Below are 20000 nucleotides of genomic sequence, written 5' to 3' on the forward strand. Positions count from 1 at the left end.
TTACAGGAAGGTTTAAATGGAATGTGCTGGAAGTTGAAAAAGTAAGTCCTGCTAATTACAGGAAGGTTTAAATGGAATGTGCTGGAAGTTGAAAAAGTAAGTCCTGCTAATTACAGGAAGGTTTAAATGGAATGTGCTGGAAGTTGAAAAAGTAAGTCCTGCTAATTACAGGAAGGTTTAAATGGAATGTGCTGGAAGCTGAAAAAGTAAGTCCTGCTAATTACAGGAAGGTTTAAATGGAATGTGCTGGAAGCTGAAAAAGTAAGTCCTGCTAATTACAGGAAGGTTTAAATGGAATGTGCTGGAAGTTGAAAAAGTAAGTCCTGCTAATTACAGGAAGGTTTAAATGGAATGTGCTGGAAGTTGAAAAAATAAGTCCTGCTAATTACAGGAAGGTTTAAATGAAATGTGCTGGAAGTTGTAAATTTAAGTCCTGCTAACTACAGGAAGCTTGAAATGGAATATACTGGAAGTTGAAAAAGTAAGTCCTGCTAATTACAGGAAGGTTTAAATGGAATGTGCTGGAAGCTGAAAAAGTAAGTCCTGCTAACTACAGGAAGGTTTAAATGGAATGTGCTGGAAGTTGTAAATTTAAGTCCTGCTAACTACAGGAAGCTTGAAATGGAATATACTGGAAGTTGAAAAAGTAAGTCCTGCTAATTACAGGAAGGTTTAAATGGAATGTGCTGGAAGCTGAAAAAGTAAGTCCTGCTAACTACAGGAAGGTTTAAATGAAATGTGCTGGAAGTTGTAAATTTAAGTCCTGCTAACTACAGGAAGCTTGAAATGGAATATACTGGAAGTTGAAAAAGTAAGTCCTGCTAACTACAGAAAGCTTGAAATGAAATGTACTGGAAGCTGAAAAGGTAAGTCCTGTTAATTATAGAAAGGTTTAAATGGAGTATGCTGGAAGTAAAACAAAGTAAGTCCTGCTGATTATAGGAAGGCTTAAATGGAATGTGCTGGAAGTTGAAAAAGTTAGTCCCGCTGATTAATCGGAGGTTTAATTGAAATCTGCCGAAAAAAATGCAATTTTTTCTCAATATTAGGTATAAATGGAATATGATGGGAGTGGAGAAAGTAAGCAAGCTTATTTCTGATTAAAGAGAGATTTGAATGGATTCTGCTGTAAGTGAAAAAAAGTAAGTCCTGATTACTAGAATGTTTAAGTGGATTTTGCTAAAAGTTAAAAAATTAGTTCTGGTGATTACTGAAAGATTTAAATTGCATGTGCTGGAAGTGATAAAGTGTAAGTCCTACTGATTACTGAAAGGTTTAAATAGAATGCGCTAGAAGTTAAAAAAGTAAGTCGTAAAAGAATTTTGGATTTTAGGAAAAACCAAGACTCACACTGAAGAATTTCTGAGAAAATAAATACGTGCTACTGATTATGTCTGATAAGTTGGAATTAACTGTAAATAAAAGTATAAGAAATCTACTCGCGGCTCACTGATGAAATGTGCCATTTTTGTCTAATTTTCTGCTGTGAATATCTATTAAACTAACAAAATAAAAGATTGATTATATTTGCTGAATGGAATCGGTGATATATAGTTGATCCAAAAATGTAAAAATCTGAAAAAATAACACACTAATTTCATGGTAGAATAACTAAGCCTACTGTGTCCCTATCCTTTTCCAAATCTCTCGATAATTTATTGCCAATCCGCAATGACCAGCGTCGCAATGAAAACAGGCCAAATGGTCAGGAATAAAAAGCCTAATTTACAGCTGAATTCACTAAAACAATAATAGAGGTTTATACATTTTTGTGATGACAACATAAAAATCAGGCCGCTGCCAATATCTCGCACAACAACCACTAAATGTCGCGTATTTTGAGAACTAATAGACCAGTTTTGAAGTTTTTGAAATCAATTTCATGGTGTTTCGGGACGCTGGATTGATCTATGAGGTGTTCAGATTCATATAAACTCAATATTATGCAATAAAGTGAAGCTAAATGTTATCTCCAGCCAATACTACACAGTGTTCTAGAAGTTTTATTCCAGCTGTGACCAAGCTGTGGAATGATCTTCCTAATCGGGTGGTTGAATCAGCAGAACTTCTAAAGTTCAAAGTTGCGGCAAATCTTTTTATGTTGAACAGGCTGACATAAGTCTCTTTATAGTTATATATGAATTATCAATTTTAATGTTTTTAATGTTTTATTTTTCGTTACTTATATTGTTTATTTATTTCCTTGTTTCCTTTCCTCAATGGGCTATTTTTCCCTATTGGAGCCCTTGGGCATATAGCATCTTGCTTTCCCAACAAGGATTGTAGCTTGGCTAGTAATAATAATAATAATAATAATAATCATATTGCATAGAAAATTTCTTGGCCGATTTCAAGGAATTTTGTGTCCTTAATCGTATTTAAGAGTATTAAATCTAGGCGTAGTACAAGTCATAATATTAATTTTGTACTAAGATTCATTTTTAACTACATACACAGTGTACATGCATAATAAATTGAATCAATACACGGTAATATTACCATATTTATCTCGAACAGCATACTAATGAGCCCTCCCATCTACAGTACATCACCATCCCAGTTTTCATTAGTATCATTCTCCTCCATGTCAAATTTTCTAGTCAACTGACTCAGACATGACGACCCACTTTCACAAGCACACAAGATAAAGCAACCTATTATACTACCCTTGCAGTTTCAATCTTTACAACGGGGTGCTCCTCACTGACAACAAGCCATTTCTAGGGCTTCATCTGGGGCCATCTTGGAACCAGATGAGACTGTTCTGAGTTTGAGAAAAACCCCCTTCTTCTTACTCATACTTTGTTGCTTCAAGTGTTGATGGTACATCTGACAATGCTTCACATTAGTGGGCATCTGGTAAGGTGGTTGCCTGGTGTTTAATAAGACTGCTTCTGGTGTAGGTAGGATAGTGTACAGTTTATTCGTGGTCCCAGAGCCAATCTTCGTCTTCCACATTTTAAAACGTATATCTGCAATGTTTTTGCAAATTGCATAGTATGTTTTACCAAACTAGGCACACAGGAATGCTGATGCAATGGAAAAACTTCATCTAATTCTGCTGAGGTGTTACCTACAACAGAGAAACTCTGGATTGATTGAGCATTCAATACTCGTTTTTTTTTCCCAATGCCGAAGGGGGCAGCAACTGTGTCTGACCCAGTCAAAGCGTTAAGAGGCAGAATGAGCTTTGAAACACATGGGTGCTTTTCAGCTGTTAATCTAACATAAAGTAATGCCTATCCCACTTGCAGTGAGGTCATGTTAAAGGGACTTCTTCATTTCTGTGAAACCATAAGAACCAACATAGACGTTTTCTAGCAAAGTTAGCATGATAATGTATGGTGGGCAATTATGGAATCAGCTTTCTCATGACTGCACATTAAGTCTACATGTTCAGTCCCCACTCCATTCTTAATTTGAATAAGCAAATCCTTCACACCTGATATGGAGAGACTGTGTCCATTTTGAGGGGCTGAGATGCAGAACTCTGGAACTATGAGAGCTTCTACAACCATTCTTTTCACTACTCTTGCTTCTGGTTCCACTGTCAAGGCTACTGTCCTTTCCTGATGTGTTGTATCCACTTCACCCTGGGCATGCATCCAGAGATACCACGTTTTTCATAAATGTAAAGTCCTGGGGCTTTATATCCGTTTTGGTGCTATCCCACAGGTAGAGTATGGAGTGGACCATGTGCTCAGAGGCTTGCACAACAGACAAGATTTGAGAGCAAAGTAAAGCTAGGGGGCTATCTGTTTCACTGCCATGTGAGATAGCATAGGAGGTAATTTAGAATCGATCATAAGTCACTTCAGCAACCTTGAAATTCACAAGTTTATATAATTTTTCCATTTCATGACATAACATTGCCTTGCGCTCATTGGCAGACCATCTTGAGCTCAGTCTGAGCGAGGATCACTACAACTGAATGGCACATTTAGAAAAAAAAATGTGTGAAGCTATATCAAAATTAAAGTTATCAGTGAAATAATGAATGATATTTGCTGTATGCATCACATTTCATTTCATCCATACCGTGAACCACGGCTGCAAGTGTTGAATACTTGAATAAAAGAACCTTATCATAGAAGCAGCAGACATTGTATTTATGAAGAAGACATATAAGACTTTTATTTCTCCTCTCAGCTACACCAAATGCAATTTGAAGATGTGCTGGTCTGTTGTTAACTGTATTAGACTCCTGACTAGCACAGTGGTAACAAGTTCACTTAGTATTCGCAAGCCAGCAGATCGATCCCAGCCCGGGACTGTGATTCTTAACTGTTTACTGGGGAGGCCACTGCTGTGTTTGGACACCACAGTGGGAGTTGGGTTTGTGCGGCTAATGTTCTGGTGAGTATCTATTCTGATGATACTGAAACTAAAACCAGACACCTTTACCTTTTACCTTTATGTTCTCTATCAATATTGAAGACAAAGAATTAAGAATATTTATATCAACTTTATCAATCAGGTTTAAGAGTTTCACTAACGCACTCACAAGACAATTCTCGGTCAATAGTCACATTCTTTTGTGTATGTACGATTGCGATTCTTTCAGGACCTATCTGGCTATTTTGCCACAGCTGCTAATAGACGTGGAATGAGATGATGATGAATTATCAAGGTCACCATCTTCATCTTGCTTCACCAAGTTGAATACTTTGGTTGTTTCAGAACTGAAGGACAATATTCGTCATTTCTGGTGATGAAAGGATCATTGATGCCACATTAAAGTATTCCTTAATATTCTAAACTAATTAATGCCTCCTTAAATTTTTCCTTAATATTCTAAACTGACACTTATTGAAAATAATGGTAAAGGTCTCTGGTTTCAGTTCTAGTTTCATCAGAATAGATGCTCACCATAACGTCAGCCGGGTAAGGCCAAATCCCTTCCCTTTGGTGCCCAACCACACCAGTGGCCTCCCCAGTAAAAAAGCTTAAACTCACTGTCCTGGGCTGGGATCGATCTGCTTCCATGTTGATGTTAGTCGAAGACATTACTACTGTACTAGCCAGAAGGCTAGTACACCTGCTGTTTGCACTGGCTGACTTTTCAAATGACCACTTAGCAAGAGATAATGATTCATTCACAACTGTTTACTACATACATTACACATAAATGTGTACATATGCACGCACAGCTGTATACTACATAAATCGAACATAAACGTGGTTGTACAAATTATAAACATTATGTTTTCAGTCATGTACATTTGTCTTGTCTTTTCGACATGAAGGTGATGCTTACACTGCATTTTACTTCGTGCTCTACACTGACATCATGGACACAAAACATTCCCTGAAAGCTGGGGGAAAACTTATCTTTGCACTATATTATTATTATTATTATTATTATTATTATTATTATTAAATGCTAAGCTATAACCCTAGTTGGAAAAGCCCGAGTGTACTCTCTGGTTACGGTTCTTTCCCTTTGCCTACACAGACACTGAATAGTCTGGCCTATTCTTTACAGATTCTCCTCTGTCCTCTTACACCTGACAACACTGAGATTGCCAAACAATTCTTCTTCACCCAAGGGATTAACTACGGCACTCGAATTGTTCAGTGGCTACTTTCCTCTTGGTAAGGGTAGAAGAGACTCTTTAGCTATGGTAAGCAGCTCTTCTAGGAGGACACGCCAAAATCAAACCATTGTTCTCTAGTCTTGATTAGTGCCATAGTCTCTGTACCATGGTCTTCTACTGTCTTGGGTTAGAGTTCTCTTGCTTGAGGGTACACTCGGTCACACTATTCTATCCTATTTCTCTTCCCCTTGCTTTGTTAAATTATTTAAAGTTTATAAATGAAATACTTATTTCAATGTTGTTACTGTTCTTAAAATATTTTATTTTTCCTTGTTTCCTTTCCTCACTGGGCTATTTTCCCTGTTGGAGCCCCTGGGCTTATAGCATCCTACTTTTTCAACTAGGGTTGTAGCTTAGCAATTAATAATAATAATAATAATAATAAGGATCACAAAAATGTATAAACCTCTATTAATATTCTTGGAGAGGTTCAACTGACTTTCTTCCTTACTAAAAACACAGATATGAATAAGTTATTACGGCAGTGGACTAGAACCGGCTTTAATTCGTTGTTTTGTTATTCCCAGGCACTACAACGAACATGACTACATAAGGGGGTCGACAAAGGTGGTGGAAATATCAAAGAAAGTGCAGGAAGGGAGGCTGAGATGGTATGGACACCTGATGAGGAGAGATGAGGACCACGTTGGGAGACATACTATGGAGATGGAGGTTCAGGGAAGAAGAAGAAGAAGAGGGAGACCAAGAAAGAGATGGAGGGACTGTGTGAGAGGAGACTTACAGGAGAAGGGGATTGATGAGGCAGAAGCGCAGAATAGAAACAGATGGAAACGGCTCATCCACAACGGCGACCCCATATAAAAATGGGAACCAGCTGGGAAGAAGAAGAAGACTACAACGAACATTCGGTCGTTCGAAGAGAAGAGAGGCAGAGAAAACAAATGTGACCTTTACCTCAACGCGTTGAAGAGTTTTTCGGTGACGTAGTCTTTACAAAGAGAGTTCTCCAATGCCATATAAAACTTATAGTCCCTCTCCAACATTTCATAACAATACGTCGGTTGCTTGAGAGCGCATTCACCTTCACATTTACATTTTAGTGGTCCACAACGGCCATAAACGTCCACTTTTATGTACTTCTGCAATGATTTGACGAACCTTGAAATAGACAAAAGATTAGTTTATTAGTCAATGGAGTCTAGTTTCAGAATCAAAATTCTTTTGAGACATTATTGGCCAATTACAAATGTCCCTGTCTAATGATCGCCGAACTGGGATTCGGGTCCCGCTCAAACTCGTTACTTTCTTTAGTGTCTGTAACCTCGCCATCCTTATGAACTAAGGATAGGGGATTTGGGGGAGCCTATAGGTTTGCTTGCCCTCCCTAGTCCTAGCTTTGGTGGAGAGGGGGCTTGGGCGCTGATCATATGTAATATGGTTAGTCTTTAGGGCACTGTCCTTCTTGGTAGGGCAATGTCACTGTCTCTTAGCTCTGCCATTTATAAGCGGCCTTTAAATCTTTCATAGCGACATTCTTCCGTCTGGTGATGGTGATGTTCATATGGAATTAGAACCATATTCTCCGGCACTATAATTCAGGTACAAAAGGTGAGGACTAAAAAGATGAACTACTATGGTCAATTTTTTTTAGCGAGGCAGATTTGCACCGACTCGCAGCGGTGCCCTTTTAGCTCGGAAACGTTTCCTGATCGCTGATTAGTTGGACAAGATAATTCTAACCAATCAGGTAGCAAGAAACTTTTTCCGAGCTAAAAGGGCACTGCTGCGAGTCTGTGCAAATGCGCCTCATTAAAAAATTGAGTATAGGACTACAATAAATCAGATTGGTACATTTTTTAATATTTACCTAGGGAACTTGATACCTTATGGCCTATTACCAGATTAGTATATTACTAATAATAACTTGGATAAGTCATCTCCCTTATATAACAAAAAGCAACGTGTCTCTCTCTCTCTCTCTCTCTCTCTCTCTCTCTCTCTCTCTCTCTCTCTCTCTCTGTATATATATATATATATATATATATATATATATATATATATATATATATATATATATATATATATATATATATATATATATATATATTTCCTGTCACGCTCATCGGCACTTCCAGACGTATGACTACTTGGTTAGGGGGTGGGGGGAGGGAGAGTAGTCATATCCCGCCCGATGAGAGGGGTCGTAGTTAGGAAAGGAGAGGGAGTGGGAAGGGTTGAATCTGTGTGTGTATGCATATCTATACAAATATTTAGCGGTCAAATTTGACGGATCGGGTACGATAGTATAGAATTAAAAAAAAAGAGTTAATAATAAAAGAAATTATACCGATTATACTTGCCTATACAAGCGTTTTATCAAGAAGTTAGGCCATGGAGAAGGCGTTATATATTTTATCTTAAAGAAACTTGAAATTTAAATAAGACAAATCAGATTAGAAAACGTCCCAATACACTGTCAGACAAAGTGAAGAAAATGCCCTTTGTGAGATTTGACAGATCCTTTTTGTCCTTACCTGTCCCTATTACTTCTGGCGTTGCAGTTCGTGACAAACCAGGCGGCCATTTTCGTCTTCCCAACAGTCGAGTTTCGGTAATCGACTTCCGGTAGCGGGTCCTGACGTCGGTACATGGCGTCAAATCTGAAAAATGAAAACACATCTTTTGGGTTTTTTTTTGGGATGGTGTTTTAAGGACGCCAATCCTTATTCTTTTTTCTAATAACGATGATACTAGATGATAATAAAGAAGGTAAATTTTATATTTTTGTCTCGTTTAATTTGAAACATATTTATGTCAAAATCAAGGTTAATTACAGAATTATCATTATTACTAGCTAAGCTACTAGCCTAGTTGGAAAAACAGGATGTTATAAGCCCCATGGCTCCAACAGGGAAAATAGCCCTCTGAGGAAAGGAATAAAGAAATAAATAAACTATACATGAGAAGAGTGAAAAACAAAATATTTTACGATTAGTAACGACGTTCAAATAGAAGTTATACATTATCCACACACACTGTGCTAGAATGTCGATCCTAAGATGCATTTTAGTGTTTAATGCAGTAATGCAGGGTACGGACTCTTTCTGCTAAGCACTGGATGCATTCTTTCTTTTTTTTTCTTTCTATTTTTTTTGGTAAGGTAAAATATAACTAGCATAAGAACAATAAAGCAAAATACTGCGGAATTGGATTTATAAATTTGAACTATATAGCCTGACGCTGGGACCTGTGAGGCCATTCAGTAAAAGTTAGAATAAGAGGTTGGACAGCAAGAGGGAAGAATAAAGGTAAAGTAGAAGGCTACAAAGTAGGCGCAGCTAGGGGCTGCCTACAGTGCAACGCGTGAGAAAAGGTTAGTTAAAGGGTATCCTTGAGGTAGAGTTCTCTTGCTTGAGAGTACATTCGGGCACTCTATTCTATCTTATTTCTATTCCTCTTTTTTTTTAAGATCAATTTTAATGCCGTTACTGCTCCTAAAGTGTTTTATTTCAATTGTTCATTACTTCTATTGTAGTTTATTTATTTCCTTGTTTCCGTTCCTCACTGGGCTATTTTTTTTTCCTTTTGGAGCCCTTGGTCTGTTAATATTGTGCTTCTCCAACTACGGTTGTAGCTTAGCTAATAATAATAATAATAATAATAATAACAATAATAACAATACTACTACTACTACTACTAGTAATAATAATAATAATAATACTTCTACTAATTTACTACTACTACTACTACTACTACTACTACTACTACTACTAATAATAATAATAATAATAATAATAGTAATAATAATAAAAATACTACTACTACCACCACTACTACTACTACTACTACTACTAGTAATAATAATAATAATAATACTTCTACTAATTTACTACTACTACTAGTAATAATAATAATAATAATAATAATAATAATAACAATAATAATTTAATGATACTTTATCATTGAATACCAACTGTCTGCTGACCTCTACGACCAATGGCCTCCAGCCAATGTTGTTATTATCCCACGATTTGACCCCGAGGCTTCAAGCATCTTTGTGACCCCCGACATACCCCTAAGAGTATACCCCCTCCCCCGGTATATCTCTCGTTCTCTTTTCTTAGAATCTATTACAATAATATAACAGAAGTAAATAAAAGTAAATAATCCATAGTTTCACATTCAACACTAAAAAAAAAAAAAAAAAGTTTGCAGTAAAAATCACTAATAGTTAGTAATAGTTACTTAGTTAATAAGGTTGTTTATGTTAAATTTTTGTTTACTTTCATTCTATGTTTTACTCGGCATAGAATATTAGGATTATTCCAAGCATTGTTTTCTAATACAATACAAAAGTTCAAACTGAAACGTGGGTCTTATTAATCCTTATTTTTAAAGGACGTTATTGGTCGTCAGTATTCAATAATAATAATAAAAATAATAATAATGAAAATAATAACAATAATAATGATAATAATAATAATGATAATAATAATTATAATACAAATAATAATAATAAAAATAATAATAATAATAAGAGAAATAATAATAACAATACTAGTAATAATAATAATAATAACAATAATAATATCAATAATTTTTTTCTAAAAATGCAGACATCTTTTTTATATTATATATATCTTTCATAAATGTAAACATCTTTCTTAATCTTTCATTGTGACGCAAAGAACATATATATATATATATATATATATATATATATATATATATATATATATATATATATATATATATATAGAGAGAGAGAGAGAGAGAGAGAGAGAGAGAGAGAGAGAGAGAGAGAGAGAGAGAGAGAGAGAGAGAACAAATACATATAATAAAAAAACACATTTTGCCAGCCCGTCTTTAACTCTTCTAAAACATCCATCACCACCATATCTCTGTGATGTGCCTTATCACAGAGGGCACTTTCTATCATTATCATTATTATCATTATTATTATCATTACTAGCCGAGCTTCAACCCTAGTTGGAAAAGCAAGATGCTATAAGCCCAAGGGCCCCAACAGGGAAAAATAGCCCAGCGAGGAAAGGAAATAAGGAAATTAATAAACGAAGAGAATAAATTAACAATATATCATTCTAAAAACAGTAACAGCGTCAAAACAGATATGTCCTATATAAACTATTAACAATGTCAAAAACAGATCAATATCCATTGGAGGTAGTCGACCCCTTGAAGGAGGTCTTCGCACTGAGAATATCAGAGGGGGGGGGGGGGGGGAGTGTTAAGCGAGGGGGTAATGTTCACGCCAGGGGTTATTACTATTTCAAAAACATCGGATATAAAGAATAAATAAACTTACGGATAAGTGAAATCGGAATCGTGTTTGTACGTGTAGGTCCAATTGAACAATCCATCAAAAGGACGAAGGTTTCCAAAGAGGTACATCGGCGTTTCTATCACAAAGAAGACCCAGCGCGTGTGCAGTGATCTGTTTTTTTTTATTTGGGGCGAAGACGAATCAAATCACATATATTAATAAAATGAAATAGATTATATATATATATATATATATATATATATATATATATATATATATATATATATATATGTATATATATAATATATATATATATATATGATTATATAAATACATGCATACAGGAAAATTACACATACATAAAGTATATACATATAATTATATGAATATATTCATAAACCCATATGTATTACATATACCGCTATCTCTCTCTCTCTCTCTCTCTCTCTCTCTCTCTCTCTCTCTCTCTCTCTCTCTCTCTATACATATATATATATATATATATATATATATATATTATATATATATATATATATATATATATATATATATATATATATATATATATATATATATATATATATATATAAGTGTGTGTGTGTGTAGGGGGTTATGTAAAAGTGATAAGTAGATTAGCTTAGGGGAAAGAATGATTAAGAGTATTCTCAGGTGGTTCGGTTATGTGCAAAAAAATAGCTGATAATATGGTAGTAAAAAGAGTTTAAGACATACTTCATAGGTGCTAGGAGGCCGGAGGAGAGGAAGAATTCAAATTAATGGAAAGATGGTGTTGAAGATGTATTAGTAAGGATGGGCCTTAATATCAAGGAAGCACTGGAGAGCATACACGGTAGGGTTGAATTGTGGCCACGAAGAGTAACAGCGTGGCCACCCAGAGTAACAGCGTGGCCACCAAAAGTAGACCACTCTTGGTGGCCATGGTTAAATAGTGCAATGTGCACAAGGAGCTTTTGATAATATGACTGCTGAATTGATTAGTGACGGGACTGACGTTGTGGACATTTTACTGAATAGGGAGATCATTGGCAATTCGATAGTTACATGACAGTGACTTGTGTTAACCTGCTCGGGAGCCACCCCTTGTGGGGGAAATGGCTTAATCTTATTATTTTCCATAATACTTCCAAATCCACTTTGGAGGGGTGGTGGTTAGCAAGTCTTTGGGAGTGAAGGTATTAGCCATAAGCCCTTTTTCTTGGGGCCAAGGCGTCAATTATCTTAGATATCAGGATGCCTGAAAACTTTAAATCAATCTTGGTGCCAACCTAATGAACTTGTTGGCAGTAGTACTGGAGAGATCCAAGCCCTACCAAATTTGAACAAAGTGTTGTATCGCTCAGCCACATCTCCAATTTGGTCTATTGTACATTCCAGAGGTGAGCAGTTGAGTCGCCATATACTGTATGAATATAGAGACTGAAACTTTCGGACAAAAAGGCAATGGACCACAGCAATGGCTGTTAGTAACTGATTGAGTGAGTTTCAAATTCCCGCTCTTTGTCAACATTTCTTGATATCATACATAGTTGAACATTTATGTATGTGTCTATGTATCCAGAGTCTTAAATATACAGTACAGTTGAACATAACTGAATATATCCATGTATCCAGAAAATTGATGTGTAGCCAAACATATCTGAATGTGTTTATACAGTCAAAGCTTTAAAAGTATATCCTTACACAGTACTGATAAATGATTTAAATAAAAGAACCCAACAAATGATGGTAAATAAGACGCCCATTCATATATTTTAATGCCAGTGATTCATTAATTTCCCTGCCATACCTAGTCTAACGAAACAGCCATCTTATAAGTGCGTAGGTAAATAATCTAAACTCCTCACCTTACTTTTGGCAGCGACCTATCAAGAGATCTGAAGTGCCATATGAGAGCGTCAACCTCCTCTGGCTTGAATGCCTTACGATCCGACGTTATAAAGCAGGTGTTGACAGGACATTTGGCCAAGATGAAGGGCTCCCGATCATAGCCGAAGTCATAATGTTTGGCTCTGCCGTCCTGCACCACCATCTGTAAAAAAGGCATTTACTGGAATCTGTGCCATGTGATCCGGCCTTGGAGCCAAGGAGGCCATTTAGCCCCGATTAGTAATAGAGGGGAAAAAAGCAGTTGTACTTGGAAGTAGATGCAGCTAGAGGCTAGTTCCTCAAATGGTGTTATTTTTCGTAATAGCTCATAAAACCCTTTATGAGGTTGGATAAGCCCATAAAAATACTTAAGGTCAATAAACTAATTAAGAGCTTGACCTGGAGCATCATGGCAGTAGAACAGCCTCTGTTCTTTACCCATCACAGAAAAAGGATAACAAATATCTACGGAAGGATTGGTTTAAGAAGAACTAAGCAAAGAAAAGCCGTGTGATGCAAGATGTCATAGAGGAGACTAAAGTAAGTGCAGAGCTGGGGATAGTGGTCGTGAATGTAGGAAAATAATAGGCAGTGTGAATACAGAGTAAGATAATGAGGCTAAATCCAAATCAGGAAGGTGGAACAATAGCAATTGATTTAGATGGTGGAATAATGGAGGTAGTTAATTCACAAAGGCATTTGGGAGTAAATGGAACACAAAATGGTAGCATGAGAGAAGAGGTGAATCTCAGAATAGGTGAAAGAAAAGAATGAAGGTACCTTGGTGCATGCAAACCATTTTGTAGGTAAGAGGAGTATTTTGGAGGCCAAATTTAGAACGAATTAAAAGTAATCTCCGACAAAGTCTCCAAGACAAATGCTTAGCTGTAAAAGCTAATATAAATTATATGTATATTATGTGAAAATTAGTGAAAACTGGAAGGGTTTGAAACGGGGATACGAAAGAAGCTTTTTGAAACTTGATCATTTCTGAAGATTGGAACATAATAAGTTAGTGAGAAGTTAATAATTTGAAAGTGCCAGGAGGAAGAATGAGCTTATGATTTAAAAAGGGCTGTATAGTTGAACGTGTTTAGAGGTAATGGAATGGAAGTAAGGTGGCCTGTGGAAAATAGCTATATTGCACACTTTGAGTCAGGCTCTATAGTGCTTTACTTATGAGCCTTCTAGGTATCTTCAAGTGTTCTAACATAGGATTCATACATTCTTTATTTTTTAAGGGCTTTCATTACTGCTGAAGTTTTGGCTGATGCAAAAGCTTTCTCACAGTCTAGAAATACCATACTCAGTGTAGATACAAAAACTTGGTAATAATGTGGAGTTTTTTTCTGTGAAGGGTTTCCTTCCTAATTTTGCAGTGAGAACGATAAATGTGGCACTAACTCTTGTTTATTTTCGTTCTTTGCGACCATTCCTAATTAGAGGAAACCTTTTGTTGTTGGATATACTCGTTCACATATGTCTGTGTTATGTATGACTGGACCAAATTTAACATGAATAAATACAGTTTTATAAGTGAAAGTAATTGGAAAAAAAAAATTCTTACATCATTCCAGGCCAGTATTTTCTTGATCTTCCGATTTTTTGGATCTAGAAAAAAATCTCCCACGGGTTTCTCCACAAAGATATCTTTCGGAGGATCTTTTATTTGGGCCGCGACCTTATCCTGGAAGGGAAGCATGGAATCACCCGGACCTCGAAGGGGTAGGGAAGAACTGTCTACGGGTTTTCCGAAGAATGACTGCGAACTGTGTGAAAAGAAAATATGAAAACTATTTACAATACTACTCTATCAACTATGTTTCCAATCCTGTTAGGGAAGTAAAGAATACATTTTAATCTATTCTGATAGTACTTGGATTGATTAATAGACTAAGACACACCTATATATATATATATATATATATATATATATATATATATATATATAGATATATATATATATATATATATATATATATATATGTATGTATATATATATACACATGTACATATATAAATATATATATATATATATATATTATTTACTGTATATATATGTGTGTAAATATATATATATATATATATATATATATATATATATATATATATAAATTATATATATATATATATATATATATATATATATATTTATATATATATATATACACACAGATGTACATATATATATATATATATATAAATCATATATATATATATATATATATATTTATATATATATATATATATATATATATATATATATATATACACAGATGTACATATATATATATATATATATATATATATATATATATATATATATAATGTGTGTATATATTATTTACTGTACATATATATGTATATATATATATATATATATATATATATATACACACATATATATGTATATATATATATATATATATATATATATATATATATATGTTTGTGTGTGTGTGTATGATAAAATTTGCCCGTTTAGAGGTGTTTGCATATTCAAATAAGCCATATATATCAATACCTTAATGTCTGGATTCTCTCTTATACCTCGGGATCAGAGACCTAAGGGAGAATCAGTCAAAGACAATACAGTAGCTCCTGTCCAGCCGGGAAATCGAACCCTGGTCCAGGAAGCTGGTGAGACAGTGCCAAAGCATTTAGCTACGGAGTGAGACAAAAGTCGATGACAATTCTCCTGTGTGTGTATACATGTAAAATTCAGGTTTTGTGTACTTAGAATTGAAATCAACCCGTCTTCACCACCGTAGCTAGTGTGTATGCTTGTACTTGGCATTCAATTAATGATAAATTTTGGCCTTTTTAGACATGGTTTTCTTATTCAAATAAGCCATATATTTTAATACCTTAATGTCTGGATTCTCTCTCATACCTCGGGATCAGAGACCCAAGGGGGAATCACTCAAAGACAATAGCTTCTGGCCGGCCAGGGAATTGAACCCTGGTCCAGGAAGGTGGCATTTAACCACGGAGAGAGATAAAAGTCGTTGATAATTCTCCTGTACTTATACCAGTCAAATTCAGGTATTTTGTCCTTGGAATTGAAATCAACCCCCTCTCCACCACCATAGCTAGTTGGAATGTTTGTACTTGACATTCGATTAATGATAAATTTTGCACATTTAGACGTATTTTTCATTTTCAAATAAGTCATATATTTCAAAACCTTAATGTCTGGATTCTCTCTTATACCTCAGGATAAGAGACCTAAGGGGGAACCACTCAAAGATAATAGCCTCTGGCCGGCCAAGGAATCGAACCTAGGTCCAGGAAGCTGTTATGATAAATTCTATACTAGCTTCTGGCCGGCCGGGGAATCGAACCCTGGTCGATCCAGGAAGTTGGTATGACAACTGCTATGTCGCTGTCATACCAGCTTCTTGGGACAGGGTTCGTTTCCCTGGTCGGTCAAAAGCTATTGTCTTTTAGTGATTTCCCCTTGGATCTCTGATCCTTAGGTATAAGAGAGAATCCAGACATTAATGTATTAAAACATATGGCTTATTTTAATATGAAAAACACATCTAAATGTGCAAAATTTATCATTAATCGAATGCCAAGTACAAACAAACACTAACTATGGTGGTGGAAATGAGTTGATTTCAATTCAAAGTAGAAAACACCTGAATTCTACAGGTATACGTACAGTAGAGTTGTCATTGACTTTTCTCTCTCTCCGTGGCTAAATGCTATGTCACTGTCATACAAGTTTCCTGGACCAGGGTTCGATTCCCCAGCCGTCCACAAGCTATTGTCTTTGAGTCTCTGATCCCAAGGTATAGGAGAGAATCCAGACAATAAGGTATTAAATTATATCGCTTATATATACATATATATATATATATATATATATATATATATACATATATATATATATATATATATATATATATATATATATATATATATATATACACACACACAGTAGTGTGTGCTAAATGAGGTACATACATGGTCCTAACTTTTGGCATATACATGCACTTAGGCCAAGTTTAGTGGCCACTGCTTGTCTCGCCTACCACTCACCAGTTCATCTACCTGTATTTAGATACCAGCATCTACTGCACTGGGATCAAGAAAATGGACGAGGAACCACCAAACTATTCCCTAAAGAATTACTGAAAGAGCAACTGGCTGTAGCCTTTTGGCACTGTCCCATCCAAAGATGAAAAAGGCATATTGCAAAAACTGTAAGCTCACTGTATCATCATCCTCTCCTCCTACACCTATTGATGCAAGGGTCCTCGGTTACATTTCGCCAGTCGTCTCTATCTATAGCTTTTAATTCAATACTTCTCCATTCACCATCTCCTACTTCGTACTTCATACTCCTAAGCCATGTAGGCCTGGATCTTCCAGCTCTTTTAGTTCCTTGTGGAGCCCATGCCCGAACCATCTCCATCTACCCCTCATCATGATCTCATCTACATATGGTACTAGAGTAATCTTTCTTATAGTTTAATTTATGATCCTCTCCTGTCATTTAACTCCCAATATTCTTCTGAGGGCTTTGTTCTCAAATCTACTAAATCTATTGGAGATCGTTTCATTGTTATACCATGACTCATGTCCATAGAGTAACACCGATCTCACTAAACTGATATATAGTCTGATTTCTATATGTAATTTTACTTAATCTAGCCATTGTCTGATTTGCTTTTTTCAATCTTTCACTAAACTCTAATTCTAAAGACCCTATATTGGAGATTATAGTTCACAAATACTTAAATGATTCTACCTTATTAATCCTTTCTCCTTCCAATGATATTTCATCTTCCATTGCATACTCCGTTCTCATCATCTTTGTCTTTCTTCTATTTATCCTGGTAAGCAAGCATTGCAAATCCTGTGGTGTTCTGCTACAAAGGACAGCATCATCAGCATACTCTAGGTCTGCTAAATTTCTATCACCTATCCAGTCTAATCCTTCTCCACCATCTCTGACAGTTCTACGCATTACAAAATCCATGAGGACGATAAACAACATAGTTGACAACACATTCCCTTGGAGTACTCCGCTGTTCACTGGAAATTCATTTGATAAGACTCCATTAACATTAACTTTGCACTTGCTATGCTCAAAAAGACTTCATCAAATTTACATATTTACGAGGAATTACATAATAACGCACGACTCTCCACAAAATTGGCTGGTGCACACTATCAAAGGCTTTTCATAGACTACAAATGCCATCAAAAGTGGTTTTCTATATTCTATGCATTGCTGTACAACATGTCTCAAAATGAAAATTTGGTCAGTGCAACTTCTACCTTTTCTAAATCCTGCTTGTTCATCTCAGATTTTCATCAATCTTACCCTCCAGTCTTTTTAGAATAAGCTTACTATATATTTTCATAACAACTGACGTAAGTATTATGCCTCTGCAATTATTGCAGTCTGTCAGGTCTCCTTTGGTTTTGCTATTTTCACCAACTCTTCTAACTCCCTTTCATAACGTTTTGCCTCTTCACGCCACATTCTACAAAATAATCTTGTAAGTAGTTTGGGAGTCACTTCATTTTAGGCCAGTATCATCTCGGCCTTTATTCCATCGTATCCCGGGGCTTTCCATCTGTAGTTTTTTTAGGATAGGTTCGACTTCAAAAACACTGAATTCATTCATGGGCACAAAAAGGTCTCCATCAGCTTCAGGTATATCAATCAAATTATTCCCTTCATATCTCCTATTCATAACCTCACTAAAGTGTTCCATCCAACGTTGCCTTTCTTCATCTTCTGTTGCTATAACAGAGGCAGCTCTCTTTATGATGGGTATAATTATGCTTCTTCTTCTTTGCCCTAGTCTAGATTTCATTAATAATTCTATAAACAATTCTTACACTATAGCCAGTTCCTGAATTCATAGCTTTGTCAGCCTCATCTGCTTTACTGTCTAAATATTCACCCCAGTCATTCCTTGCTTTTCTTTTGACTTCACTATCAATACTGAAATACTAAACATGCTCTACCTTTTAATTTTCATTACTTCCTCGAAAACTTTCAACCATCAATATCTGTATTTGTCTTCTTTTTATAATATACCAAATATCATTTGATATCCGTGGCTTCTCCTTTTTACTGCGTGTCCCAAGACTTCACTACCAACTGACTGAGATATGTTCTTAATATCACACCATTAATTGTCTGTTCTTCGTCTCCTAAAGTCTGTAAGACTGCAAATCGATTCCTACATTCAACTGCAAAGGTTTCTCTGTGCTCTTCCTCTTAAAGCTTAATTGTATCAAACCTAGGTGTTCTATCTACCTTTCTGTTGGGTGCTTTCCGTTTTAATTTCAGTGTGGCAATGAGGAGCTGGTGATCTCTACCAATATCTGTACCTCTATAGCTTCCTACATTTCTCAGAGTTCTCCTTCTCTTTATTAATGGAAATGTGATCTATCTGATTTTTGTAATTGTCCTATGGTGGAGTTCATTTATACTTTTGGATGTTCTTGTGTTGAAAAAGTGTACCTCCAATGATATATTGTTTGCTGAGAAGAAACTTAAGAAATGTGCTCCATTTTCATTTGCAACTTCGCCAAGACCCTCGACACCCATCACATTCTCTATCCCTTGATTATTCTTTCCAACTTTAGCATTGAGGTCGCCAATCACAATTTCCATATCTCTCAGGGATCTCATCTATTACCCTCTGCCATTTCCTCATGGTATTCATCTTTCCTATCTTAAAAAGAATCAGTGTATATATATATATATATATATATATATAATATATATATATATATTATATATATATATATATATATATATATATATATATATATATATATATATATATATATATATACATATATATAATTAAAGTTGGGTTGAAGTCAAAGCTGCACCAGAGATCTACAACAGCCACATAAAAATTATATGTTTATACAATACTTACCGAGTCTGCTTTGTATTTTCCCTTTTCAAAACTGCTGTTAGACGATCGAAGCTGTTAATCGTTACCAATAAGTATATGGTAATAAATCCCATTACGGACGATACGAAGTAAAATAAAACTCTCTGAGGAAGACCAAAATGGGAATATGCCACATTAAAAAAGTTAAGGTAAGATCAAAGTTGATTCAATATGAATTTAGATCAAAGTTGATTCTACATGAATTTTGTTAAAAAATGGTACATATTTGAACTAGATTCTATATTGACATGCAAACAGCTAAAAAGAGTAATGACTCAAATTTGATTGAATATTGATATACGAACCAGCAAAAAAAAAAAAAAGTTATGCATC

At 35.4% G+C, this 20000-nt stretch overlaps 1 protein-coding gene across 1 annotated transcript in view; it reads right to left on the minus strand.

The window, feature by feature from the left end:
* Window positions 1-20000, minus strand: part of LOC137625955 (alpha-(1,3)-fucosyltransferase C-like) — a 105560-nt gene that overhangs the window by 78357 nt on the left and 7203 nt on the right. Inside the window, exons 2-7 of the mRNA XM_068357019.1 lie at window positions 19650-19771; window positions 14297-14498; window positions 12708-12892; window positions 10885-11013; window positions 8093-8218; window positions 6513-6716 (exon numbers count right to left, since the gene is read on the minus strand). Coding sequence (XP_068213120.1) covers window positions 6513-6716; window positions 8093-8218; window positions 10885-11013; window positions 12708-12892; window positions 14297-14498; window positions 19650-19771 — 968 coding nt within the window. The remainder of the gene's footprint in view (window positions 1-6512; window positions 6717-8092; window positions 8219-10884; window positions 11014-12707; window positions 12893-14296; window positions 14499-19649; window positions 19772-20000) is intronic.

This window comes from Palaemon carinicauda, chromosome 33 (assembly GCF_036898095.1).
Source record: "Palaemon carinicauda isolate YSFRI2023 chromosome 33, ASM3689809v2, whole genome shotgun sequence".
Taxonomy (NCBI): domain Eukaryota; kingdom Metazoa; phylum Arthropoda; class Malacostraca; order Decapoda; family Palaemonidae; genus Palaemon; species Palaemon carinicauda.